Source organism: Ixodes scapularis, unplaced genomic scaffold, assembly GCF_016920785.2.
Source record: "Ixodes scapularis isolate PalLabHiFi unplaced genomic scaffold, ASM1692078v2 PGA_scaffold3__209_contigs__length_174095766, whole genome shotgun sequence".
In the NCBI taxonomy this organism is placed as follows: domain Eukaryota; kingdom Metazoa; phylum Arthropoda; class Arachnida; order Ixodida; family Ixodidae; genus Ixodes; species Ixodes scapularis.
Window position 1 is genome coordinate 21,926,852 of NW_024609868.1, and position 26,450 is coordinate 21,953,301.

The 26,450-nt window shown below is 49.0% G+C and overlaps 1 protein-coding gene across 1 annotated transcript; it reads left to right on the forward strand.

Annotated features, from left to right (window-relative positions):
• The first annotated feature begins 348 nt into the window (after window positions 1-348).
• Window positions 349-26,350, forward strand: LOC8033780 (probable G-protein coupled receptor CG31760). Its single transcript, XM_029968382.4, has 14 exons — window positions 349-453; window positions 959-1,163; window positions 3,194-3,494; window positions 4,328-4,472; window positions 6,697-6,839; window positions 8,330-8,431; window positions 12,163-12,316; window positions 14,023-14,132; window positions 14,663-14,877; window positions 16,598-16,736; window positions 16,809-16,914; window positions 18,172-18,315; window positions 22,978-23,220; window positions 24,432-26,350. Exons 1-13 carry the CDS (start codon window positions 349-351, stop codon window positions 23,203-23,205), a joined length of 2,097 nt encoding a protein of 698 aa, XP_029824242.2. The 3' UTR covers window positions 23,206-23,220; window positions 24,432-26,350.
• The last annotated feature ends 100 nt before the right edge of the window (window positions 26,351-26,450 follow it).

Genomic DNA, 26,450 nt, shown 5'->3' on the forward strand with positions numbered 1-26,450 from the left:
GAACGCAAGTTCGTCTGCTTGTGGTGACGTCAAAATGTCGCCGAGCTCTGATTGGCTCAGATGAAAGAATAGCGGGTAGACCTCAACACAGCTTGCCATCGAGGTCTACTCACTATCTTTCAATAAGAGCCAATCAGAGATCGGCGTTCTGACGTCATCACAGCCCCTGCAAAAGTAGCAGACGAGCTTGCGCTTCGCATAGCGTCGGTTCCGGTCGGACTTGGGTACGGAACGGTGGGGAAAGTATATAACAACTTGCACCTGCTCCCTCTTTCCTGCGCAGGGTCCGCGCTCGGGTAGTGCGGCCCCGCTGAGGCGTCCCCCAGCGCCGGGGCCCGGAATGCGCTCATGAGCCGGGCCCTGTTGTGGCTGGCCCTGGTCGGGGCCTGGTGGGGCCTGCACGCCTCCTGCTGCCTGCACTGCAAGCACCGCGCCAGAGTCCTGCGCTACCAGGTAAACGCCGCACCGCTCCTCCTCCGCGGGCCCGCCCTAGAAAGCCACGCTGCTCGTGTATGCATGCGTATAGAGAAGACGCGGCGTTTGATGCAAATACCGATGAGGGAATTATATGCGGACACGTCTGATGCATCTTCGAATGCTTCGCACATATGTGTGCTTCCAACGTGTCCGCAGAGAGATTTTGTGTGACCAATGTGACCTTGATGCAAGGAAGAAACGCGCCTCAGAAGGTGTCAACAGACTGTCTTTTATACGATGTATTGGCGGCGGGACCGTGGCTTAACGAAACAACACGGAGCACCGTGTCTCCGACACTTTGCGCGACGAAATGAAGCACGCGTTTTATGATTCCTTGCGGAGATGCCGAATAACCCACGTTTCAGAGTCCAGACATTACAGCGGTCCAGCCGCTTTAAATCATTTTGATATCGGACGTTGCCGGCTGGTAATTCCCCGCCTAACGTTGCCGGGCCCTTTTCTTTCTTTCTTTTCTCGGCAGCAGCGTCGCTTGGTCGAGGATGGTCGGGACTGGGGCAGCGCGGAGGAGCGCCTGGAGCGCGTCGAATCCGTGTCGTGCGAATCGTCGTCGTCGGAGCCCAAGCCCGTGGACGTGCCTCTCCCGGAGTCGCACACGGAGCCCCTGCGGCACAAGGCGGACCTGGCTGCCAGGATGCTGCTCCAGGTGGCCCTGCACAGCGGAGAACGTGAGTCTCACACTCGAGTCGGGCTGGTGGCGTTAACGTGTTTCATTTTTACTTTTTCTCAATGGGGCATCGGAGTAACGTGAAGTTTGCATTTTAGGAAGCGTACTTTAGATCGTAATCGTACTTCGAATTTCCCGAATGGAATCGCATCATTTAACGCCTCCTTACCACGCGTATTTTTTGTTTTATTTTTTTGTTTTGTTTGACGTCTAGAAACAAAGTAACATCTGTCAGTGCTTTCCTTTTGTTTTCAATATGGGCGCCGAGAAACTTAAAGCTCGTTCTCAGTGACTATACCTAAGGAACGTCGGACTTGGCGACGTGCCGCACATATTTTCCCTCCGTAGCCAATGAGGTTGCGCCATTAGCCGTTTTCAACTCCGAAAAACGAATGACTAGGCAACATTTAAACGTGAACATATTAAGCCACACCTCGCGCTGCTGAAGTTATCAGTGGCCACAATCCTTAGCTTCGTTCGGTTTACCCGCACCTCCTGCACCGGTGCAGAAAACTGTAGGGCAGTGTAGTTCCGGTCTTATCGCCACACGCGTACCGGAAGTACTGTCCCACACCTTTTTTTTTACACCGGTGTAGAAGGTGCGGGTACATCGAACGAAGATACTGACAGCTCAAGAAACGGAGGGCGTGGTCTGTTATGTTCACGCTTAAACGTTGCCTTCCAATCTGTTCTTTGACGTTTTTTATCGGCTAATGCTCCAATCTCATTGGCTGCGGAACGGTAATGAGATGATCGGCACTCACCACGCCTAGTGTTTCTTAAAATGTTACGTGTTTATCGCGAAAACAAAAGTGGTTCCTTGATTTTTGTTTGATGACGTCATAGACGTGTCACGCTGTCGCCGGCCGCGATCCTGGCGGTGTTACACGAGCAATGGTGGACGTGGCAGACGCCTGTTCCGCTGCAGGTCTTTATCCAGCTTGACAGCCCACGGGCGCTTCAGCAGCTAGGTGTTGGGACGCCACGACAACAGTGACACTCGCGTCTGCTCCCGCTTTTTTTGACGGAACTTCCATGGCCAGCCACCAGGATCGCGACGTCCGACAGCGTGGCACTCTAGCGTTTGTGACGTCATTTGTCTCCACGTCGGGACCAGTTTCGATGCATGGGTGGACGCTAAACATACCGGTCGGGGACGCGTTCCGGGCTTCGTATATATGAGAGAGTTTTAGGGAACCGTTTTCGCACTTCCGACACGGCACGATGGGCCTTCCGATGCAGACTGCGCATGCGCCGTTTGTACCGGAGGGCCAATTGTATCGTATAAGACGTGCAAAATCGGTTCCCGAAAACTCTCTATTGTCACCGACCGTCTGATGTGGCCAAAGTTGACAGCACAAAGCGATCGTGGGCGGCCGTAACGTTGTTTGCGGTTTATGATCGCTTCTCTGTTCTCTGCTTCGGCAAACTTGTCGATTCGTGGCGAGTTTAGTGCGAAGCTAAAAAGAGTTCACAGCCATGAGGCGTTATTGTTTCGCCTCACCTCTCCCGTGCTGTAAGAGTAACTCGGACAACAGTTCGCTGCAACCGTAAGCAAATTCCGAATTTGAGACGAGCTCCGTGTTATTCCTATAGTGCCTTCTGGATATAATCATTGTGCCAACTGTTATTTAACTTGGAGTTCGTAACCAATCGGCGCAATGAGGGAAACTGTCCGGAACACAACGCGCGGTTCCAGCAATGCCAATTCGAACGTGTAGCTGTGATGAAAGTCACCTGCACAATTCTATGGCAGAACACGGGACCTCTTATTTCAACCTTTGGTTCTCGTCATTAGTTGAACTAAAAAAAAAAAAAATATTCATTTATTTTTAAATCTTACACGGCGAACTTATTATAAGAAATACATAGCGAAAGTCGTAAAAATCATTTCATGACGTGTGTCAGACTTCAGTGTTCCGCGCAGAACGTCGTAGGCAACTTCTAATCCAGTGCCGCATGAAGCAATTTCGTCGAATCCTATTGAAGCGGTTTATGTCAAGCGCCGGCGGTGCCGCGATGTCTGACCAGAGGCCGGTCCGACAGGCCTGGTCCAATCCTTCCTCAACGAGACCCTGGCGTCGGACGAGAGGTTCTGGGCCTGCCGCCTGCTGCTGCCGGGCGCCAACGGCACGGCGTCGCGTCCCTGGGTCCGCTACCTGGCCTCGGTCAGCCGCCGGGGCCCGGTGTCCGAACGGCGCAACTTTGCGCTGCCAGAGGTCCCCTGGCTGGCCGAGGACGCCTCCGAGGGGCGCTGGTCGGGCACCTACTACTCGTGCGAGCTGCGCCGCTGGATCGCCTCGTACACGGTTCCTGCTCGTGCACCGGCCGGGTACGTGCGCGCTTCTCTCGTCTACGAGATGCCTCGAATTAGGTTTTAGTAGTAGCCTATAGTAGCGGCGTGCTCTCGCTCAATGAATCACTTCTACGCTGTGTGCATTGCAGCTCCAAGGCCTGCAGTATAGTGCCGAACTTGACATTTGCCATCTTTGCAGATATGACATTGGTATCCGCACTTTAAGGCCTGTACAAAATTTTAGTGTTTTTTGTGTGATTTGTCTGTGAGATGCGAACGTGCGTGTAAATTTCGCGCTATCATTTTTACGGTGTAGTTTTGAACAGCATCACAGCAAAGATACAGGAATGAAGGACTTATTGCTCGTCGCGTCACGAAGCATGTTTCCTTCGAACATATGCATGTTACCAACATGTCTGGAGACAGTTTTGTACGACCATAATGGAGAGTTTTAGGGAACCGTTTTTGTCTATCAGATACGGTACAATGGACCCTTCGGTACGAGCTGTGCATGCGCGAGTCTTATACGGCAGCACATGCGCAGTGCCTACCGGATTGCCCATCGCACCGTAACGGATGGGCAAAAACGGTTCCCTAAGACACTCTTAAGGACAGGGACCGTACCGTCACCAAAGGAACAAACACTCCAAGCAGCGTGACCGTGTGATTTTAAGGAAGCTTGAAAAAGTGTCCTATGCTAGAATCTTCTTTCTTTTTCCAGCCCTTTTTGTTTTTAGCACTCTTTCTTGACGACTCCGAGTTTTGACGCTTAAAACACGCGTAGTCGCGATTTCTAGATGTTGCGGCGCTTGGCGAGCTCGGCTATGATTGTGTGGGCGGTTCTCCTTTGATGATCTCGATACTCGCAGGGGTGCCCCGTCGGCGCTGCTCAGCGTGGACGTGGATGCGAGCAGCCTGGACATCGACCAGTGCGATCCGGAAGCCACGGTCGTGCCTGCACCCAGAATACTCGCCTTTCAGGGAACCCACCGCTGTCACAACAAGACGTCGCAAGTACGACTGACTTTCTGAGACGACGAATCGGGCGGTGCAATGACATTCAATAGACCTATAAGGAGTATTCACTGGACGCCATATTTGTGGGTGCTGTTTAGAGCGCATGCTCAAAACGAGCTCACATAAATAGGCTGTTAAGACCGGCACCCTTGATGATGCGGAGCGCACGTTGCAAAAAGAACTGCGGAAGCTCGCCATCAGCACGCGCTCAGCACTCCCGCACACAGCTATGGCCGCGAGTGAACACTAACGGTGGTGAACACTCCCTATTGCTATATTACCCAAGCGTCAAGGAGAATGCATGGACTGGTGTTCCACGCGCCACACGTGCAGGCCTTCCCCGTATAAAAGAGTCGAAGGAAATAACCAAAATAAAGCGTTCACAAACGCGCGTGCAAGATGCAACTTGTTTTAGACATTTTCTTTAGAAAAGTTACTACTGCTGAAGCCAGCACGTGCGGCGCGTGGAACACCAATCCCTGCATTATCCTAGATGCTTGGGTAATTTAGCAATAGGTCTATTGGTATGTTTTTCACTTTACACGAGCTTAATGGCAATAGTAGGACTCAAGGATACTCGCACGGAACGCCACTGGCCAAGAAACTCCTTTGTCGCGGTGTAATTTCAAGGACTAAAGCGAATGTTTTCATTCAATCTCTCCTTCTCGAAACTTGGTGACGTAACTGGGGGACAGCAGTATCCTCCCGTGACGATATTTGGATGCGGCTATTAGATTGGACCCGAGCATTACGTGGGCAATCTATCTGGGCTCAGGATAATCTATAGCTTGGGAAGCATTCAGGGAGTGGCCCGTGCCCAGTCGGTGCGATGACGACAATAGCCGCACCATAACAATGTCTGTAACTCAGCGCGTGTCCTGTGCCTTGCCAACCCCAGCGCGTGGCTATGATCGACATTGCCGGCATATAATCGACTCCAGGTCACGTGGCCGCTTGTTCTGGCTGCGAGTTGAGGGGATCAACAAGTATTGGATGAACGCTGCTCGTTTTTCTTTAATATGTTCTGCGACTTCGATTGCATTTGGTGAAAAACGAACAGGTGTTTCACAGGTCATTGACGTAAGGAATCCGTTCAAAGCGGCACTTGCGCAAAGTACAAAAAACGTTTCACCGCCCCTTTAAAAAGATACTGAATCGAAATTTGGATTTCGCAAGGTAAGGCTGCAGAAGTGTTGAACCGGACGCTACGAACTCCAAAACATCACTCGTACATCGATATCTCAAACGGATGGCCGTACTTTTGGAAAAGAACGGCGCGATCAAGCGAGTTCTTTGACGTAACTGTCCTCCGGGAGAGTTTGAGAATGAGGAGAAGCGGCCTCGCTTCTCTCCTCCTCGCTTCGGTTCACCAGCTCGACGGGACGTAGCGAGGAGGAGAGAGAATGGGAATCGTGACGTGCCTTGTCTCGTCGGCCTCGTCGGCCGGGTTCAATCGCGCACTTCTTTCCGGAAAAATACGGCGATCCGTTAGATATATCGCCGTATGAGTGATATTTTTTTGGTTTTGCAGCTTCCCGCCTATCCGCCCGGCCTTGCTTAGTGAGCTCGAAATTTCGGTTCAGTATCCCTTTAAGAGCCGAGGCCTCTTTAAGATAAAAGCTGAGAAGGGTCTTGAAAAACAATAGATTAGAGCTTAATTTACCCGTTTCCAAAAGTCGTAGTTATCTAGCAAAAGTCTCAAAAGCTCCAATACTATAACGCTTATGGCGGTGCTAACAGGACAAGATGGCCCAAATAAATTATACTCAACTTCGGGAATCGAAGTACAAGCATTAACTTGTTTGATTCGATTCCCCGCTTTCGGCTTTTTGTTCTCAAAGACGTCCATTTTTCCTGTTGAACAGAAGCTGTTTAATGCCGCCATTAAAGCATCGGATTTGGCTGCGGACATAGTGAACGAACTGGCTTTTAATAAGTATATGTATATATATTTTTTTTTTTCGACTTTGGGGGGGATAGAGGATTTGCCATGCCGCTTTCCAGTTGAGGAGGAGCGGATCTATTCTAGCTTAGTTTTACCTCGTGCAGACGATGCGCAGCTTAAACAAGACAGCGTTTCCAAACGACGTTAGGGGCAAAGCGACCTCAAAGATTAGACAGGTGTTGCCTAACGCCACCTAACGTGGCACTCATAAACTAATCACGATTCTCACTCGAACGAAACGCGTCCGAGTCAGCGACGCGTATGTTTCTCCCGCAGTGCATCTTCTCTCCGGGTCAGGGCTGGACCCGGGGCTCGTACGTGTGCCAGTGCCGGCGGGGCTTCTACTCTCCCACGGGGAACCCCGTGTTCAACGGCTCCCTTGTGGAGGCCGCCTGGAAGGAGAAGCGGCTCTTCGGGAGGTGAGTTTCACTCACGGTCGTTCGACGGCCGTCTCGCCAGAGATGTGTTGTCACATTGAAACGGGAAGAACGCAATCGAACAGAACTGAAGAGTGCGCGCGTGCAGCTTGGATTGGTACTAGAGTGATTGGCAACAAAGTGATTGGCACTTAAGGTCGCATGGCCCCTTATATACTTTGCCTTAATTGCCACCAAAACCTATCGTTATGTAACACCTCTTTCTCCGGACAGAGGCACAGTAAAGTAGTGATTTATTTGAATGTGCTCTTTTTCTGTTTTTTAAGTTATTTTTTATGTAACTAAATAAATAAATGATAAAACATGGAGAACCCACGCTGTGGGGGCTTACCTTGTACCTGCCTCCAGTCTGCCTTTCGTTTATGTTGGGATATGAATTGGTTGTTTTGACTTAATCTCGGATGGGCGAGAAAGCCAAATCAGTTACTGAACGTTTCCCTCAGTATTATTCCTCCGATAACTGTTGACTAGTTTTGGTGTGGTTTAGTTCTTCGTGGTTGTGATTAGTGTGCAAGGGCTGCCACCTTTAGTGTCAAAAGGGGCAAGAAGCGCGAAGAGCGTTTCTTTGGTTTTATATTTACCAACCAATATATATTTAATGGCGGCGCGATGTTAGGGTGGTGCCCTCTGTGGGTCAATACCGGTGAAATCACTAATGCGCCTCAGTAATAACCTATAGTCGCACTAGGCGAACAAATTCACAATATTATTTGAAAAAGAAAAACGATGACAACAACAACATGAAAACATGGTGCACTGCTAGTATAGATAAACGTATTCTTGTGACTCAACGAAGATGTTGACGAGCAGCATTCGTTACATAGTTTTTTTACTGGGACGTGATAATAACAACGACGCGGTTTCAGGTCTTTGCGGCGAGAACAACAATTGTAATGGTCTCCTCTACGAAACACGGTGCAACTTTATCTATCCTGGCGGTCATTCGGAGGGCCTAGTCCCCAATAACAGATCACACAATCTACACTGGTCGCTGACATACTAAACGCAGTTCGCTGGTGACCGTGAGCGTTTTTCCGTGGTGCTGTTTGTCCACAAATATATATATATATATATATATATATATATATATATATATATACAAAGTTCCATTTCAATCGTCTTCTTCCAGCGCTTGCTTGTTCGCCCCATAAAGAGTATAATTTACGCTGACAATTAATCCTACTGCCGTCGCTGACCTCTTAAGAATCGCAGGGAGTCGCTTATTATCTTGAAGTTTTCTGCTTTGTGATTTGCTCTTGGGCGTTTTTTATCGTATAATGCCGGAATCTCATCAGCTGGCGGGCAATATCAAGATGTACCGCACTCGACTCGTCAGCGAAGTTTTTCGAAGAGTGCGTAGTAATAAAGTACGCACCGTGCGTGTGGTGACGGTGGATGTGAGCGTGCATAACCTTTTTAAATGACGCAGCGTATTCGGTAATCGCTCGCGCCACTTGCTCCGGTACACGCAGGCCAACCTACGACATGCTGTACGTCTGCAAGCCGTGCCAGCCCGGTTGCAGCGAGTGCGGGGACGACTCCCCGTGTCTGTCGCACTACAACTGGGCCTTCAGGTGCGCCTACTATATACGCCCGCGAGTTCGGTTGAGGAGGTCGAAGAGTGAACACCCATGGAGTTAAACACGAGAGCGCACACCGCGTTTAAAGGAAGGTGGTTTAAGGGGGAAGGGGGGTGGTGGTTAACTTTGTTCGTTCAGAGCGTCTGCTTAATGGCTGGCTCAGACTTTTGTGACTGACTGCTTACGATTGAGAGCCTTAAGACTTTTTAAGGTCTCTTACGACGAGAGAACACAGTGACGCCATCTATTGAGTAGCCATGGCTAACGCTTGGCGTTTTCGTATATTTCCTTCTTTTTTTTTCGCTCGTCAATCTTTCTTGGCTCGGAAATCTTTCACAGATGTCATAAACGACCATATTTCGTAGATAGACGTGTATTCGACATCGCAAATACCGCAAAGTCTTCACTCCAGTAAAAGGCAGTTCAAGGGTCATCTCATAGATGGCGCCAGCGTGCTGCAGTGTCCTCTCACGTTGCAAGAGATCACAAAAATCTCGGTTGCGAGTAGAGTAAACACATCCGTATGAACGAGCCCTTTTCAAGAAAAGCTAATGCGGGTTTCGACTAAAAAAGAAAGTAAATACACTACGAGATCTGGACTATATGCACCTTCATAATAATGTCCGCGGAGCTTTTTTCGATGTAAGGTTTATAGCCACTGGCAGTTTGCGAAACACAGTCTTTGCTGGCTCCCAACTTCCAAGCATCTTATTATCGACTTCTTTTCACTTAAACTTACCCAGAAAAAAAAGTGTAGGTTCCGACGTGCATGTTGGGGTGGATACTAAGAATGAAATGAAATAAATGCGCTGAACTGGAAGCCCGTACATGTGCGCCCTCGTCCCCCCTTTGTGTTGCGCTTTCATACTCTTAGCAATAATTGCGTGCATGCGTGCCCCGTTTCTATATATAGAGAGGGGACACCATCAAAGGTAGATGGGCGGGGGGGGGGGGAAATATATGAGGGAGAGAAGGAAAGGGCCCGGTACTATCGACTTTCGGCCGTAACGGACGGCCTCCACTTGTCTCTCCGCGACGGGAAGGCCCGTCACCCGAGCGCTATTGGTCGGTGCTGTCCAAATTCACTCTTCTAATCCTTTCATTAGACAGTTTTAGCAGATCCCTGGTGGATCGTATTCTGCGTAATGCGAGCCCAGCGGGCGCGTGCTCAATGCAGGCTTCAATGTGACGGCAGCAGCTCCCATAGCAAAGCGAAGCTTTAGTTTACGGTCCACTGATAGTCCCTATTTTTAGGCTCTTTTGCCGGGCTCCCCCTAAATAACTTATTATTGATCACATGTGTCTTTTTTTTTTTTTTCCTACCGGGAAGCAGGGTGCGGCTTTTTTAGCGATTCGAGGAACTGCTATAGCGCCGTAAAAATAAAAGCCATAACCTTTTTACTGCAACAGCCGTTATCGGCAAGGTTTCGCAGCGAATGATGTGGCGTGCGGACGGTGTGAGGTGTGGCGCGCTAAAATCGGCGGGAAACGCTTTCCGCTCACTTTTGCGGTAAGCCACTATGTGACGTGACATTAGTGAGTTGTTATTATTGCGTATGCGAGCGAACGCAAGCACTGTGCGTTTGCGTTGGCGTTGCGTGTACCATATTACGCGTGCGCGGAGCCCAAACTGCGGTCTTGGATTGGCGCAGGGCGACTACGCGCTTGTGCAGCGCGGAGTACCCCGGAATAACGTAAACGCACGGCGGTCGCGTCTCCTCCTGTACGCTCTACTGAAACTAGACACTTTTAGTTGGGCGTACGCAACGAGCTTGCGTGCGCAGGAACGTTGCGGGCCGCGAGTGCGCCACGCAGAACGTAACGTAACGTTGTGCTGCCGGCGTGCGTACGCACGCAGTCAGACGTTGCGTGTGGGTCCCGCGGGCCACTGCGGGACGGTCTCGCGAGATCTCGGCCGAACGAGAGCGCATTTCAAGATGGCCGCTGCCACGGGAAACGGCTGTGGAAACGGCGCCGCTCCTTGTGCATATTGCAGTCGTCGATGAGGTGCCCGAAGGTGGTTATGAAATGCCTTATTAGCTTGCTGACAGCACTCGACATTACGGACGAATGCCGTCCAAAAATCTGCTCGAGGTCGCACCAACGGTTCGGGTTGGCAAGCGTACGCAGCGTCAAACACAGTGCTTCCTTCCCAGTTATCCTTACACTTTGCGCGGTTGTGATAGTCTGCGGAATCAGGAGAGCACTGGAGAGCTCATGAAAATCCAGCTTTCCGAATCTAAACTGCTGCTTGAAAAGCGTGGCTTCCACGTTGCCGATGTCCAGCTAACCGTGCCGAGAGCGGTACCTGAGGAGTTCGGACTCCCTGCTGCACCTCATCTTGTATTCCAACTCGTCCAGCGTGAAATAGCTGCGTAACTGCGGTCGGACGTTTAGCGTCACAAGATCGTCGACCTCCGCCCACGTCAGCATGGAGGCAACTTGGGGGTTTGACGAGATACTTCTTGGAGGCATTGCGATAAATCACCGTACAACAGAACGAAGGAACCGGCTAAGCCTACGGCTTGGCTTGGCTACTTTCGGTCAATACTTGAAGGATTGAAAAAACAGTTCTCTCCTCTAGCGCTAGATGGCGCTAAAATACACTATAAAGCATCTGCGGGTCTGTTTTATATATCCAGTTGGACAACGCTAACTTACGTCAAACGCGTCGAACTAAAAGTGTCGTAGACGCGCCACTTGCTGCGTACGCAACGCACCGAAGGTTGCGTACGCAAGCTTCCTGCGTACGCCCAACTAAAAGTGTCCATTATCTACTGTGAATCACATTACTCTAACGCGGCCCGTTTTCCCGTTACATGTTGAGGGAAACTTTCTTGCCTTTAGCGGGGAAATATACCTTTCCGGAAAATCCCAGGAGACACCCCGGAGAGGAGAATAATTGTGTGGCTGTTCCGATGTACGCCCATGATGACTCGAACGATTTATAAGATATATATATATATATATATATATATATATATCAAAACGCTAAAAAAATATGGCGGACACAAAAGGAGGTGATCGCATACCCTGTTTTGCTTTCCTTCCGTCTTTTCTGCGTTCTGGTATTACGAAATGTCAAAACACCGTCAACTTCGTCTTCGACTCCCGGATAATTTCACGTGCCGTACATCGGAACGCCACAATCCGTCCAGCAGACGGTGGGAGCGCCACATGTTTCTGGAAAGGTCTATTGGGACGTTACATGGAGTATCTAATGAGGAAATTGTGACGTTACATGGCGTCGCGGGACAGCCTGGCGTCACGCGAAGCGTTTTCTCGCTAAATTTAGTGGGGAATCGTGACGTAGACGTGACGTGACGTGACGTACGCTGACATTGTGAAGTGAGTTGAAGCGCTTTTCTTCTGAATTTAGCGGGGAAATTGTGAGATCATAGGAGGTCACGAGACGCGACGCCATTTGACACTGACGTGACGTGAAGAGTTTCCCCTCAAATTTAGCGAACTTTTTTTCTCTAGATTTAGCGGGGGGAATTGTGATGTCACGTGATAACGTAATCTTTGCACTTTTACCAAATTTTGAATGGTGGCGGAGAATGAGTCGTGTAGTCTGTAAGCAGCAGAGCTGGCAGCGCCTCCGCTGTTGCCTCAGTCCACTTGCAGGACACAAGGAAGCGACAATCTTTTTAAATGATAGCGATTTCCAGAGTTCGCAAAAAGCACCAGGCCGTGCTCGAATGCTCGAACGATCCCTGTCCCAGAATCTCGCTGCTGACCATCTCGGTGATGTGCATCGTGCTCACCATGGTCCTGGCCGGCTACGTGTATCGATTCCGCAAGCTGAAGGTCATCAAGGTGGCCAGTCCCATCTTCCTCTGCATCACCCTGGTGGGCTGCGCTATCATGTACTGCGAGGTGAGCTCCCGCAAACACATGCCACACCCGTTTTTCTCGAGAAGGATATGTACCGTCATTGTCACAGCTAACCGTCCCACGTCCAAAACGAGCTCGTGTTTCGGGCTGTGACCTGGGCCAATTCTCACCGGTCCCCCAATCTGTCAAAATTGCCTAGAGAAAAGAAACCGTAAATGGAACAATCCAATTTATTCTCAGAGAAGCTGACTTGCTGATTAGAATAAAATATACTAATTTTTCTTTTTTTGTGTGTGTGTGTGTGGGATTGGGGGGGGGGGGGGGGGGGGGGTTACAAGTTGGGTTTAGCAGCCCATTTATTATTGCCAGACACTACAAACTTATAGTGAAGCGTCACATGTGTTTCGTTTAATCAAATTGAAATGTAGCCTTCCACCAAGAAGGAGGAATTTGGATTTCATAGATTGTTTTCGACGCCTGAATACAAGCTGAGACATCTTGTCAGACGCAAATTTAAAAGAAAATTAAAATAGCGCCACATCTGATTTTCGCGCAGACCGGTGGCTGAGGCAAAAATGTTGTGGTCAGTGATAGCCGACGACCCGGTTCAATTCAATCAGTGAATTGTCAAGTCAGATGAGCTTGTTTTTTCATCAATGTAACTTTGTTTATCAAAAAGAGCGACTTGTTTTGTTGATTTTGTCGGTTATTCATGGACTCCGAAGTACAGGTTGATAACGAAGAGAATTTGCAAGGGCAAGGCCAAATTTATTACGGAGTTTTAATTTACAAATTTCTTTTAATAAAAGGAGGGGATGGAATTCTAATTTTTCACTAGTGACATTTGCCTTCCGAGTTGATTTGGACTGTTAACTGCTAATTTTAACGGCGCGAGTTTTTTTTTTTTTTTGTAACAACATTTATTTTGTGGTATTATGTTCACATTCTTGTCACTCTCTGAGTGCCATGAAAACGATCAAAACATGTGGGCACTTTGGCTGTGGCAAAAAAAAAAAGGACATTAGCACAAACAGGATTTCCAGGTTGAACCAGATTGTCAGTCTTGAACTAAGCTGCGCAGTGCTCTGAAATAGCACTGCATTTCTATTTATCCCTTTCAGACATGTGGGACCCTCACTAACGAAATCAAGAGCAGGATAAAATAATTGTTGGTTACGAAACGAAATGACATACTGCATTTTTAAAAGGTTTCCGCATCCAACTTCCCTGTCAGGTCTTTTTTTCTTTTTTATTTGCCGTTTGAAGGGTAGTCAAAAATGTTAGAAAGCAACCAAAACGTCCAACCGAGACGCAAAAAAAAAAAAAAAAGTGCATTTGAAGCGGACTGCGCTACGCAAGTAGGGTTTCACAGTACTTTAGACCATTTTATTAAAGGCTGGTGTCAATTATTTGCGCGAATTGAACTCCGCAATGAAGTTTACGTGATCACTGACGAAGGCGATCGTGAAAAGCAATGAATCAGCCTAAATCTCCATTCCTCAATTGTTTTGGCATTGGACGCCGACTCCACTCATTACCAGCTTCCCGACCTTCTATCTGTCTGCCTTCATGTGTTGAACCATTCACATTGTGTTCTGAATGCGCAAAACATGAGCGACCGTTTTACTTACCTCGTCCTTTTTTCCTCAAAATATGCAAATTCTTCACAAAAAAATTGCTAGTAATGGAAGCGGATGTCCCTAAGTATCACGTTCACGGCATATATCGGCCCTTGACTCTCTGCGCAGATGGCGGCAATCTTTCCCGTGCTGGACGTGTACTGCTGTGTGGCCACAAAGTGGACGCGCCACATGGGGTTCTGCATCACGTACAGCACTCTGCTGCTCAAGACCTGGAGGTGCGTCGCGCACAAGTGCACCCCATGGACCCTGGGATCCTCATATTAAGGCCGCGGTCATACTGCTCGTACATGACACAGAAGACAGTCTGAAGGCAATGTCCGACGCGTGTTTCTTTCTTCTGTGGAGGCGCAAGTCGTCTGCTTCTTGCGCAGAAATTGTGGTGACGTCAGAATGACGCCGAGCTCTGATTGGCTACATCAATGCTAGATGCCTTGAGGTCTACCCACTATCTTTTTCAATCGGCCAATAAGAGCCCGACGTTCTGACTTCATCGCAACCCCTGTGCAAGAAGCAGACGAACTTGCGCTGAGCATTGGATGACGCTCCTGTTACGTTGGTCATACAATGAATCTCTCCAGACATGTTTGAGGCATACATATATACAAAGAAAAAATTCTTCGAAAATTCGTGAGGTTTACCTGCAGACAAATCTGTCATCGTGTCTGCGGCCAACATCGTGTCTTTTGCATAGGTGCGGCGTGACTGCGGCTTAAGCGTAGTCTGACTCTGCTTCCCCCCGCTGCAGAGTCTCCTTGACGTATCGGGTCAAGTCGGCGCACAAGCTCAAGCTGACGGACAAGCAGCTGCTCCAGTGGCTGTTCCCGATCCTGCTCGAGATGGCCATCTACTTGGGCACCTGGACCATCTCGTCTCCTCCCGAAGGGATCTACCTCGAGGACTGGCACGGACTCAAGTTCAAGCAGTGCGAGTACAACTGGTGGGATCACACCATGGCCATTGGTGAGCACGTTCCCGACGTCTGCATACTTTTGAAAAGTCACTATGGTAACTGACAGCTTAAGAAACGCGAGAGCATGGTGAATTTTATGCACATCGTTATCACTTGGCAGCCAATGAGATATCGGCATCACCCGATAAATGCGCGGAAGAACAAATCACGAAGCAAGCGCGATCGTAATAGGCCCCGCCCCGAATTTTTTATGCTGTCAGTGGCCATAGAGCGCTTATAAAGCCTACGCGTAACGCAATTTCGTTTGCTTCTTGCACAGGGGTTGCGATGATGTAAGAACATCAAGATCTCTTTGGGCTCATTAAAAAAAAGAATTGTCGGTAGACTTTAAGGCATCTAGCGTTGAGGGCTACCCCACTGTCCTTTTAACCAGAGCCAATCAGAGCTCGGCGTCGCTCTGACGTCACTGCAAATTCTACGCAAGAAGCAGACGACTTGCTCTCCGCATAGACCTTTCTAGCGCTTATCATCCAGGCGAAAAACGCGGGGTCACTGCGCTTTGGACGCATGCGCCGCGTCTCATACTTCGTGTTAGAGAGGCACTGCGCACGCTCAGAACGTCTTCCACGATCCAGAAGTTAAAGATTGGCAGCCCACAGAAGGCGATTATTGAAAAGGTCTATAGAGAGCTGCGTTCAATGTATTGTGATTTTTTTTTCATTGTTCCTTAGTTTATTAAGGCACCGGCGGCCATTAGTTTACACGACGTAACTTCTAATTATATTACAGTGGCTCGAGGGCGCTGCAATGTTATTTTGTAGAGCTTTACGGGCGTTCCGAGTGCCAGGCGAAGTTTAGAAATGAGGGTGAGCGTGTGTTAGATCCAGGAGACTGGCACGCTTTGGTTTTTGTGACATGTTTTGATCATTTAACAAGCAGGATGGCGGAAGGCGCTTCGTGCATTTGCTGTGAGTTAAGAGACTAAAAGCTTGTGATGATAAAAAAAATAAAAGCCGTTTACAACTCCCTGTAGCGCCGAATTAGAGCGCAGCTCTTGAGGAGGAGGAGGGAAGGGTACTGAGGGTCACGTGTTCTCGGGGGGGGGGGGGGGGGTCACGTGACCTCAGGGGGGGGGGGGGTCACGTGACCTCCCCCTCTCCGAGGTTACCGAAGGTACCCGAAGTCCTCCCGAAGGAACCCGAGGTCCTTTCGAGGTCCTCCCGAAGGAACCCGAGGTTCTCGCGAAGTCCTCCCGAAGGAACCCAAAGTCCTCTCGAAGGAACCCGAGGTTCTCCCGAAGTCCTCCCGAAGGAACCCGAGGTCCTTCCGAGGTCCTCCCGAAGGAACCTGAAGTCCTCCCGAAGGAACCCGAGGTTCTCCCGAGGTCCTCCCGAAGGAACCCGAGGTCCTCCCGGAGGAACCCGAGGTCCTGCGCGAGAACCTCGGGTTTCTTCGGGACAATTTACCCATAATGCAACGCGCGGTTACGCTGGCGGCGACGCCAACGCCGACGCCGCTCAAGCTCGAAACGGGCGCGTAAGAGCTGCGCTTTAAAAATAGCTTTTAAACGTTATTACATCGAACACTTTTGAGCAGCTGAAAGACCCCAATTTGGTGGGGGTGGCCATATACTGTCCTGTTTTTTTCAACCTCTTTGTCCAATCACTTAGTAGTAATACTCGGCTCATCCACTAATACTATTGGTCTTCTGTTCAGAACTGGTTAACGATCGCTCTGTTGTAGTGGACCGTTCCTCCTCGTGTTTTGCAGGGGAGTTCTTGTTCCTGTTGTGGGGCATCAGGGTCTGTTACAATGTGCGCAACGCGGAGTCCTTCTTCAACGAGGCGAAGCACATCAGCTGGGCAATCTACAACATTACCATAGTCAATCTCATCATGATGTTGATCCAGTAAGTACCTTAGCTCCATCCACGAAGCTGCATGTGCAGACACCACTGAATCGAGGGTCTGTCCCTTCCCAGTCTCGTGATCCTGCCAAGCGCCAGCCCCGACGTCAAGTACCTGTTCGGCTTCATCCGGACGCAGCTGAGCACTACCGTCACGGTCATCCTCATCTTCGGACCAAAGGTATCCCAGTGCTTTTATGAACCGTGTGTGTGGCGTGAGGTCCATGCTCAGGCCAGTTTCTCCAACTACTAACTTGAATATATTGAATGGATATAATCTCTTACCGTCCTAGGTTTATAAAAGAGCCTGTTTGTTTCTTGAAAGCTGATCAAAACAAAGAGAACTGGCTCATCCGCGAAGAGCTACCAGTCTTTTAAAAGTGATTCTAACTAAGCAATTTCCGTAATATGTTTCACACATTCTAGTATCACCAGGCACCGAGCGTATTTACTGTTCAGGGTCAGCTTAAAGGCATTATATTCGAGGCAATAGCCTAATTTCATCCAGAACTATATCTGGGTAATATAAGTTTGCGTAGGTAAAAGTTGTGTCGGCTGAGGTAAGTTTCACTAGTATCATGGCAGGCACCGTTGCATTGTCGCAGTTACTCTCAGTAGTATCTTAACGTGAGCCCCCGCAAAGTAGTCAAACGTAGTGAAACGACGCTTTGCAAGGGGGTGTAAGAAAGGAATTTTAAAACACCACCACAGCGATGCGGAACTTTTTTGTTGCAAGCGCCTGGTCTCCCAAGAGTCACTAGACGGCTTTTAAAAGTCTTCTGTTGGACGCTGTGAAATCCCTCCACAATGGCGGACGCAAAAGACACCGCAAACGCTGTGCTCACACTGGCGACTCAACCGCATCCGCAAAGGGGTTGCGAGCGCGGTTGTTTAAAGATGCAATACAAATTCACGCGCACTTGCGAGAAGGTCCGCTTCGCGGTTGCGGTTCGAACGCCAGTGGTAATGCAGCCAAACCGCTCATTCACACTGGAAGCGGATCCGCGTTCGAAAAGCGGTTGCGAACGCGGTTGTATAAAGATCCAGTACAATTGCACGCGCCCCCGATGACATCAAGTGCGCGTGCGATTGTACTGAATCTTTAAACAACCGCGTTCGCAACCGCTTTGCGAACGCGGATCCGCTTCCAATGTGAATGAGCGGTAAGAGTGCAAACCCGACATACAAATGCTACTACCGTAATTGCATTTCATCGTCATCTTATGTCGTTTTAAATTTGCACATTCCGCGGTGTCGGTTCTTCATCCATTGTGCAGCGGTTCCGATTTTCTGAAAATCGGCACGTGACTTTCGAAACGGGCATATCCGGATGCTTGCTTTGCCGTTCTCGCGGGAGGACATTGAACTCAGTGCAGAGGGCTACGCGCGACGTTCAGTTGGTTCGGTGGCAAGGATCACGAACCCCTTTGTTTCCCAGTTCTACAGGGTGATCAAGGGACAGGGCGACATGTGGGACAACCGGGCACGGGCCAGGGGTGTGACGGCGTCCTTCTCGCTCAACGGGGTCGGGCTCATGCACGAGGAGACGGTCGACCTCGGCACCGAGAACGAGGAGCTCAAGGTGAGGCGCCGACTCGTTTTAGGCCCTGAATCTGCACTCTCTTTCCGACAGAACACGGGGCCAAACATTCAAAGTGAACAATAGAAAGATCCGAGCTTATGAACAAGCTCAGAATGCGACAATTAACAGGATGTTTCACTCACTCGCTGACCCTGTGCACATCGCATTTTTCGAGTATCATCACATTATAAGCTTCGTCATTCGCTAAGATAGTTCTATCGTTCACCGTGATTGGCTGCGACGCCTTGAAGCTGAGATAGTTGGTCCATGGCTATTATATGGTGCCAGCTGAACATGAAGAAAGGTTACATACTCTCTCCTTCTCTTTCGCTGCATGTAACTTTCGTACATGTTCAGCTGGCACCATTTATATCTGATTGGCTGCCTTTTTGTTGCGCGGAACAGTGAAGGCGCAGGCCTTTTTTAGATTGCAAGCGCCGGCCTTAGAACTTGCCCCAGGTGGCGGGTTCGAATCCAGCGTAAGAAACGCAAAGCGTGGCAAGTCCCGAGCATCCTACAAGGTCAAACTACCAATCACGAAGCAAGACACGTGAACATAATAATCGGACGCCCTGCGCTCTTTAAGTTGGCAGTGACTTAGGTTAGTTTGCCAAATAAAACTATATAGTTTTATTGAGTTATGGATGGAACAAGAAACCGTATTTCTTTTTTTTGCATTCTTTTTGTTGACTGAGCCCTTCACTCGCTAGCAGGTTTCCCGCAATGTTTCAACGCCAGGAAAAGGATTCGCCATGCACGTTGCTACAGTCTTCAAACATTTAACCTAGTTGCCGGTTAAGAATCAGCCATTACGTTCCGCTTTGAGATTGTGCATCCGCCGAGTTATCATCTAATGCCCATTCTGAATAAATGAGCTCCTTAAAGAGTACTTCTTCTTTTTTTTTTTTATGCTGGGGATGTACGCTGTGTTTGGCATTTTTATCTTGAAATATACTATATTTATGCGTGGTATAAGTGACAGCAAGTGATAATCGATATATAAAAAGTCCGTTCGCCGGAGGAAGGTGGCACGAAGAGCGGAAAATGAAATTTGAATTGGATGAAACGAGAAAGGGGGCAGCGCTGTGCGAGTGCGCGCCACGAATTTTACGTGTGTGTATGTATTTTTGACGTTCCTACCGCGGTAGTTTATATATTCAAGAGAGTATCTCATTTCGATAATACGGTTCTGTTCGAGGAGGGCGGCGAAGGGGAAAGGGGGGGGGGGGGGGGTGCACTCGTCGAATGCTTGCGCGGTGCATTTTTGTCGGCTCTACTGCCTTTCTTATGGACGCATGACAGTGACCAAGACTAGATTAAATTTGAGGCACGATGCCCTCGCGTTCTTCTTAACATTGCCTAATTAAAATTCTAAGCTCCCCGTAAAAATAAAAAAAAAAGAAACGTAGCTGGATGTGCGGGTTTATTCATTTGGAATGTTTCGTGGTTGAAAAGGTCCTACAGAAATGACGCTTTTGCGCTGAATCGATTTCGATTGTGCGCCGTGCAGAAATTCCTATTGCCGAGCTTCCAATTTATTGTTATAACGCAAAGCTTCATTAAAAAAAAAAAAAAAAAACAGAAAAAAGGGGGGGGGGGGGTGTTTAGATGATCTGGAGTTTCAGTTTCTTCGTCCACGCACCGTACATTTATGCCAAACGTAATGGGCTGTTTAGGAAGTTCGGCGCCATCTATCGGTAGACCAGGATGTGTTTTTGGAGGCCTTCTAAAGACACTTTCACCGGAGATTACGCGCGATTGTGGTTTCATCTGAAGGCGGAACGAAATATACTACACGCCACCAAAAAGGGCGGAAGGATGCGTCTGCCTCCGCCATGGTGGGGTGTTCGCGACTCCAGTAAAACGAACGGCACCTATTCGCGACTCGAGTAAAACGGACGGAACCTAGCGGAAAAACCAGACTGAGCTGACCAGGGGCCCTAGTCTGGACACTTGGCGAAAACGTCGGCGAGAAAAATTCGGCGGCTATGATTAATCGGTGCCAAGGTCAAGTGCAGCGTTGGCCAATCTCGGCATCCAGCTTAGAACCCCAGAACAGATTCTTTCGAGATTTCTGCTTGCCTCTTGTGGCTCCCGTAAACGCATGCTGTCGGTTATTCACGCCATGGCCGTCAAAATAAAGCGAGGAAAGTTGCGTCGGTGGTGCACATAGTGACGAAAACTGCCACGACGACAGGGCCGCAGGGAAAACTGTCCCCGCGTGGTAACACTGCAGTGCTAACACAGGCGCGTCTTGCATTGGTTTTTATGTAGTGCAGGGCGAACAGTTGTCCCGGTGAGTCCGTTGTCGTTGCTGTCGTATCAGTGTGTTGCCTAGTTCGCTCTGAACGCAACCTACGCATCCGTACGAACCAGACGTTAGGCATCCACGAAGAAAGCTAAGGCAGGCCTCTGGAAGTTCGCGCTTACGCCGACGCACTACGTCGCGGATAAAAATCGGAGCAGACCATTTTAAAGCTAACGCCTGCCTGTGCTTCAAACGGAACGTTGCGCGTTGAGTTGGTACATGGCACGGTACGACTTGTTTTCGGCCGCCATATTTGTTCGGGGGTGGCGACCCCCCATAGGTCGCTGGAGTTGCGAATACTCCATTTCTCGTTAAGTCCGGCGGCATGCCGACGTCATGATTTGATATAGAACCAATCAAACAGCATCGAAAGTATATTGTTGTGACGCTAATCGTTTTTCGAGCGTCACAACCAATCACGCACACGTCGTGATCATGCATTTTTTTGTGTGATTGGCTCGATTGGTTCCATGGGATCGTCGCATTGCCTCCGGTCGGACTTAACGTGAGCCGGAGTACAGGTACACAAGTGTGGCAACCGCTCGCGTCTTCCAGCGACCGCGAGAGCGGCCCCACGCTTCATGCTACACGTGTCACCACCACCGTGGGTACCATCCAGGGTGTAAGATAGACAGGTGGGGAAACGGCCCATAGAAACCTACCGCAGCGCCGTGACCGGATTGTGTACTCGTCTGCTTGTGGGTGACTTGCGGGTACCCCCGATTTGCGACAGATGGCGCTGCGGCGAGAAGAAAAAAAATTGGAATCGAATTTGCATGGAACTCTATGGGAGAGTGCGCAAAATAAACTGAGAGCACGACAGTCCTCCATTGAAAATACACGAGAAACCTTCTCCATCAGTTTAACCGGTCGCCAGCGTTCGCCCACCTGGAGTGAGAGTTCGCGGTGCTCAACATAGATGGCGCCACAAAAAAAGAGAAAACCGAGGGGGACACAATCCGGTCGCTCATTTGGCTCTCGTTTCACCACCTGTCTATCTTACACCCTGGTACCATCCGTGAGCTTGCAACAGCGCTACAGCGGCAAAGAACACTGGGCGCTTTGAGAATTGCATTCGAAACTAAACAGAGCAGTCAAGAAATATAAAACAAAACATTGAAGGTCGTGTTTTTATTTACGGCTGAGCAATACGGCGAGCTAGTGTTAAAAAAAAAAAGAAAAGAAAAGAAAGGCGTTTTTCGGGCATGGGGACGCAAGGAGGGAAGCGCCGATCAAAACGTGGCAGCCGTGGCGCCAACCAATGACGTGGCAGCCGAGCGCGCGCCGTCATTGGTCGAGGTCGGGGGAAGACAAACGCACGTGGGTGCGTTTAGGGGGTAAACAAAGGCACGAGGTGCCCAAGGAGCAGACCAACTTGCGCTGCGTATACCTCTACAGATTGTGATGTAATGCTTAACCCTTTCCTTTTTGTTAGCATTAGCTTCTCTACTAGCCTCGAAGTACGAAGCGGCGCTGCTGCCCGCGTACAGAATGTGCTCCGCTCTGATGGAATTGAATCGCGGGACCTCTTTTGGCCGCATGCCATACTCACACAACTCTGAACACTAAACATCAACAGCTCAAACAACTAAGGAAAAACATCATTAGAATTTCTGGCAAATATTGGTACATCTGCAGGCGCTGCTGCAATGTATCCAGCGTTAATCGTCTTGCATTAAGCGCAACTTGAATGGGCTAAAATCACCATGTTTTTTTTTGTTTTTTAGGCGCACCTGGTGCATTTTGCTCACCTATACTTTTCTACGCAGCTCACCTTAAAAACATGCCTACCTTATTAGCGCAGACAGAAGCTTGTATTATGCGGAAATCATCATTGGCATCGTCAGTCATTCGCAAAATCCATCACATTATTTTTTTGTTATAATGAACGATCAAACAAACGCTAATTGTATAGTTTACACCCGAAGATATACCGCACCGCATAAAATTTCAACTATAAAGCCAGAGTGGCACTGCTCGTACATCGTACAAAAAGACGCAGAGTCATGCTGACACGCTTGTAGCAGCAGTCTGCAGGCATTTTTGTGTGACAGTTTCTTTCTTATACAAGGAAGAAGCACGCCTGAGACAATGTCTGCATGTCTGTCTTTTGTATGGTACATTGGCAGTGTCTGTTCTATGGCACATTGGCAGCGTGCCCGCGGTTTTAAACATGTGTAGCATTCCGTGGACTAGAGTCCTTGATAAAGTCCCGGAGAGTTCCTGTATTTTCGCATCGGAATCTCGTCGTTCTATATACTTTCCGAGCATTCTTGCGACATTTCTGCGGCCAACGCGGCGATGACGGATGTTTCTCGCTTTGTCCCTGTTACAATCCCGCTGACGCTACGCAGGAGGAAGTGCAGAAGCTGGCAGCCCAGATCGAGTTCATGAAGATCGTGCACATGGAGATGAACAATCGGCACCTGAAGCCCAAGCACGGCGGCTTCTTCAGCAGCGCGACCCAGAGCAACTCGACGCAGAGCCCCGTGGTCAAGGCCATGTGCATCAAGTTCGACAGCACGGACTCGCCGGGCTCACGCATCTCGCCCGCCGCCGAACTGGTCAGCGAGCGGGTCTGAGCTCCACGAGCAGGGGTGAGGCTCGCACGCTGTCCACGCGGGATTCAACGTTCTGACTCGTCTATACTCTGTTTCACCTAATGTTGTACCGCAGGAAAGGCTACAAGCGCGAGCTTCTTGCTCTGGGGCACATCTCGGCGGCACAAGCTCTCGTGCACCAGTGGCAGCTGCCAACGCTATGAGCTCGCGCTTCTAGCCTTCGCAGCGGTACAACATAAGGTGAAACGAAGTATAGTGTATGCACCCCATTCGTTTCAATCTTTTCGTTGACTTTCGGCTCGAAGGCGAGCAACATCGGTGGCGCTTAAAAAAAGGGAAAACAAAGACGCGGGCAACAATCAGTCCCCGACAGTTTAAGAAAAACAGGGCGTGGCTTTAGAATGTTCACGCCTCTAGCTTGATGATTCGGTGTTCGGTGTCCTTACTGCTTAAAAGACGTAGCGTATTTAGAACTAAAAGGATGTGCATATTGGCGTAAACGTCGTTACCCTTTTAAGGCTTTTAAGGAATGGGCTCGATCCCCAACCCAGCGCGTATTGACCTGGAGTTAACATCGTACCGGTATGTGGTCGTGTAATCCCTGCTGCGGAACGGAGCTTGTTAAAGCCGTAGTTTAACGGTGGTACTGCACAGGCTAAATTTTTTATTTACAGCGTGGATCAGTGTTTCGATATTGATTAAAGCTATCACTTACCTCTCGCTCTCTGAGTTTTCAATATTTAAAATTTAGTTTGCTTTCTAAAAGCTTTGCTTCTGACTGCTATTTTTTTTCTTTTTTTAGAAAACTGATTTGTTTTTAAAGTTTCAGAGACGTGAGAATTAAAAAATATGGTTCCATCAAGGAGGATGTAACAGCAGGTTACACTTTTCTATGTAAACATACTATCAGCGTATCTTCGCTCCATAAGCTCCCTTTTCATAATGCCAATACTACAGAGTCTGTTAAGAGACTTGCGCGTAGCACGTGCCCAGCTATATTAATTAAGAACTTAAGAAATGTAAGGTAGGAGCAAGCCATCGCCTTGTTCCTGCATTCTTATAGATATGTCTTCTGATTGATCGTAACCTAGCTGAGTCATCGACGAACCACGATGATGAGATGATGGCTTCCTATTGACTGCAGTTACGGTCAGCAGCGTATGATGCTAACTTAGCCGTAATTTCTTCAGCTGTTCGTTACTTTGCACAGTGTGTGGGGCAGGAATGAGACGCTCTTGGTCTTTCAGGATCGTCAGCGGTATCTCACAGTCGCTTCCAGACGGAACGACTCCTCGACCTCTGCACGTGAAGGACACCTTGAATTCTCCGAAACGAGTGATATCTTTGTGTCGTCCTGCGGTGAGCTCCGTGTGGCGTGAACGCCTGTTTGCTGGGGTCGTTTGAGAGACAACGTGGAAAGTGAATCAGCGCGATACCGAAGGAGCGAGAGGGGTTGTCGACATCATCATCATCGGCATGCAGACACCGTGGTCCCATCGTGGTTTCCCAGTTGGCGTAGTCCACCTGCACTCATTCAAGAAACTAAGTTACTTGGCAGGTCATTAATGTCCCTTCGAATATGTGCGGAGGCTACATTGAGGAACACTAGCGCAAAACAATTAGAGTGCCAAAGGTTATCGACGAATCTGACATATGATGGCAGATTCAATAGTGATGGGTTGGCTCTTGCTGCTCTTTCTGCTACACGCAAATCCTCGTGTTTGTGCTCGCAAAGAAAAAAAAAAGAAGAAATGTTGTGTGTGTTAGTGCCCACAATGGCTGCACCGGATCGTTGAGCTTCTTTACACCTCTTGAGAGACAGTCGAACGGACTGCTCGCCTGGCCCTGGTTACTCTCAACCGCATGAATCGGTTTTGAGGCCAAGTCGGAACCGCCGCAGCTTGCCTGCGAACTTGCCGTCCGATTTGTTCTGAAGATCGATACTTGCGATTGACACTCAAGAAATATATCATATAGAAGCGACACTGTTTAATAAATCGATGGCGTCAACCATATGCTTCCTCGAGTTTTCACAACGGAGGTGTCACTAATGCTACCGTGTTATCTGGCTACTAGATAATCGGTCGAGATGTATTCAGCGCGGTCGTCACAATTGTACCTTTTTTTTTTTTTTTGACTTGGTTATCAACATCATCAAGAGGTGAGGTTATACCAAACAAGGGCCTTTTCTTATAGTCTGCCTTGCAAGACACGATGACGGTCAATCACAGTTTGTTGTTAAAGATAGCCAAATCCGGGGTCTAGGCTTCCAAAAGACTGGCCGCGAGTTACCGCCGAGAAAATACCAGAGAGCAACGAACGCGCAGTCCACGTTTACTAAATCAACTACTGTCGAGACCGGTTATAACGAAGCCGATGCGAATCAGAAATCACTTCGATATATCCGATATTTTGTTATAACCGAGTTCGGTTATAACATAGTGCAAAAGGGAATGGGAAATCTTGATCGCTTCGCTGCAGCCGCTATTCCGTTATAACCGACTTCGTTATAACCGGTTTCTACAGTACGTCGTTGGTTACAGGGTATTGAGGATCGGATCGCGATTGGCTCTCGCCATGCCTTGCAAGGCGGCATGCCAAACTGTGTTGTTGATAACGTATCTTGAGCTGCGTGACAGCAGTACCGAAGCTTTGTCAAACGTACGGAAAGCCTCGTAGCGATGTGACAATTTTAGCGATGTCTCGTCGCTGTTTAGATGATCCGAACGCTGCGGTGGTAGGCACGAGGCGTCATTTACTCACGCGCCGTCTGCGTTCTTCAAACACAAAAAGCGCGGTGGTTGTTCGCTGTGGTATGCACCACCCGTCGCCGATGCATCTTCGATTGAGGCCTAGAAATTTGCCCTTGAGGCTTGCCGTGGTCCTTTCGGCGGTCACCGGGAACACGTTTTGAAGGGCCAGTGTACAGGGGGAGTTGGAGGGGAAGATATCGCTGTCGAACGTCGACACAAACATCGGATAACTGTGATGCCGTGAACTTTGTTTGTTCTTGTTTTCCTAGGAGTTGAAATGTTAAACTATACCTTGCACAAAATAAGTGTGCGCCGTTTGTGTTTAGGCTTTCAAGGCGGACATAGGTTTTTTTTTCTGGTGACTTGTTGGTTGGTTTCGCGTGGTCGTTGAATAAAAAAACCCGTTTATAAGAAGTCCTGCTGCGAAGAGTTTTTCTTGGTGTGTTGTGTTCCCAGCGGAGTTTTTCTCCGGCGAATTTCGATGGTATTAGTGCTCAATTTTTCCACTATCTA

Excerpts from the sequence above, each read along its gene's own strand:
- LOC8033780 (XM_029968382.4), top strand. The coding sequence starts at position 349 with ATGAGCCGGGCCCTGTTGTGGCTGGCCCTGGTCGGGGCCTGGTGGGGC. Across the intron at positions 14,878-16,597 it reads GGATCACACCATGGCCATTG|GGGAGTTCTTGTTCCTGTTG; the intron begins GTGAGCACGTTC and ends CGTGTTTTGCAG. Across the intron at positions 18,316-22,977 it reads CCGAGAACGAGGAGCTCAAG|GAGGAAGTGCAGAAGCTGGC; the intron begins GTGAGGCGCCGA and ends GACGCTACGCAG.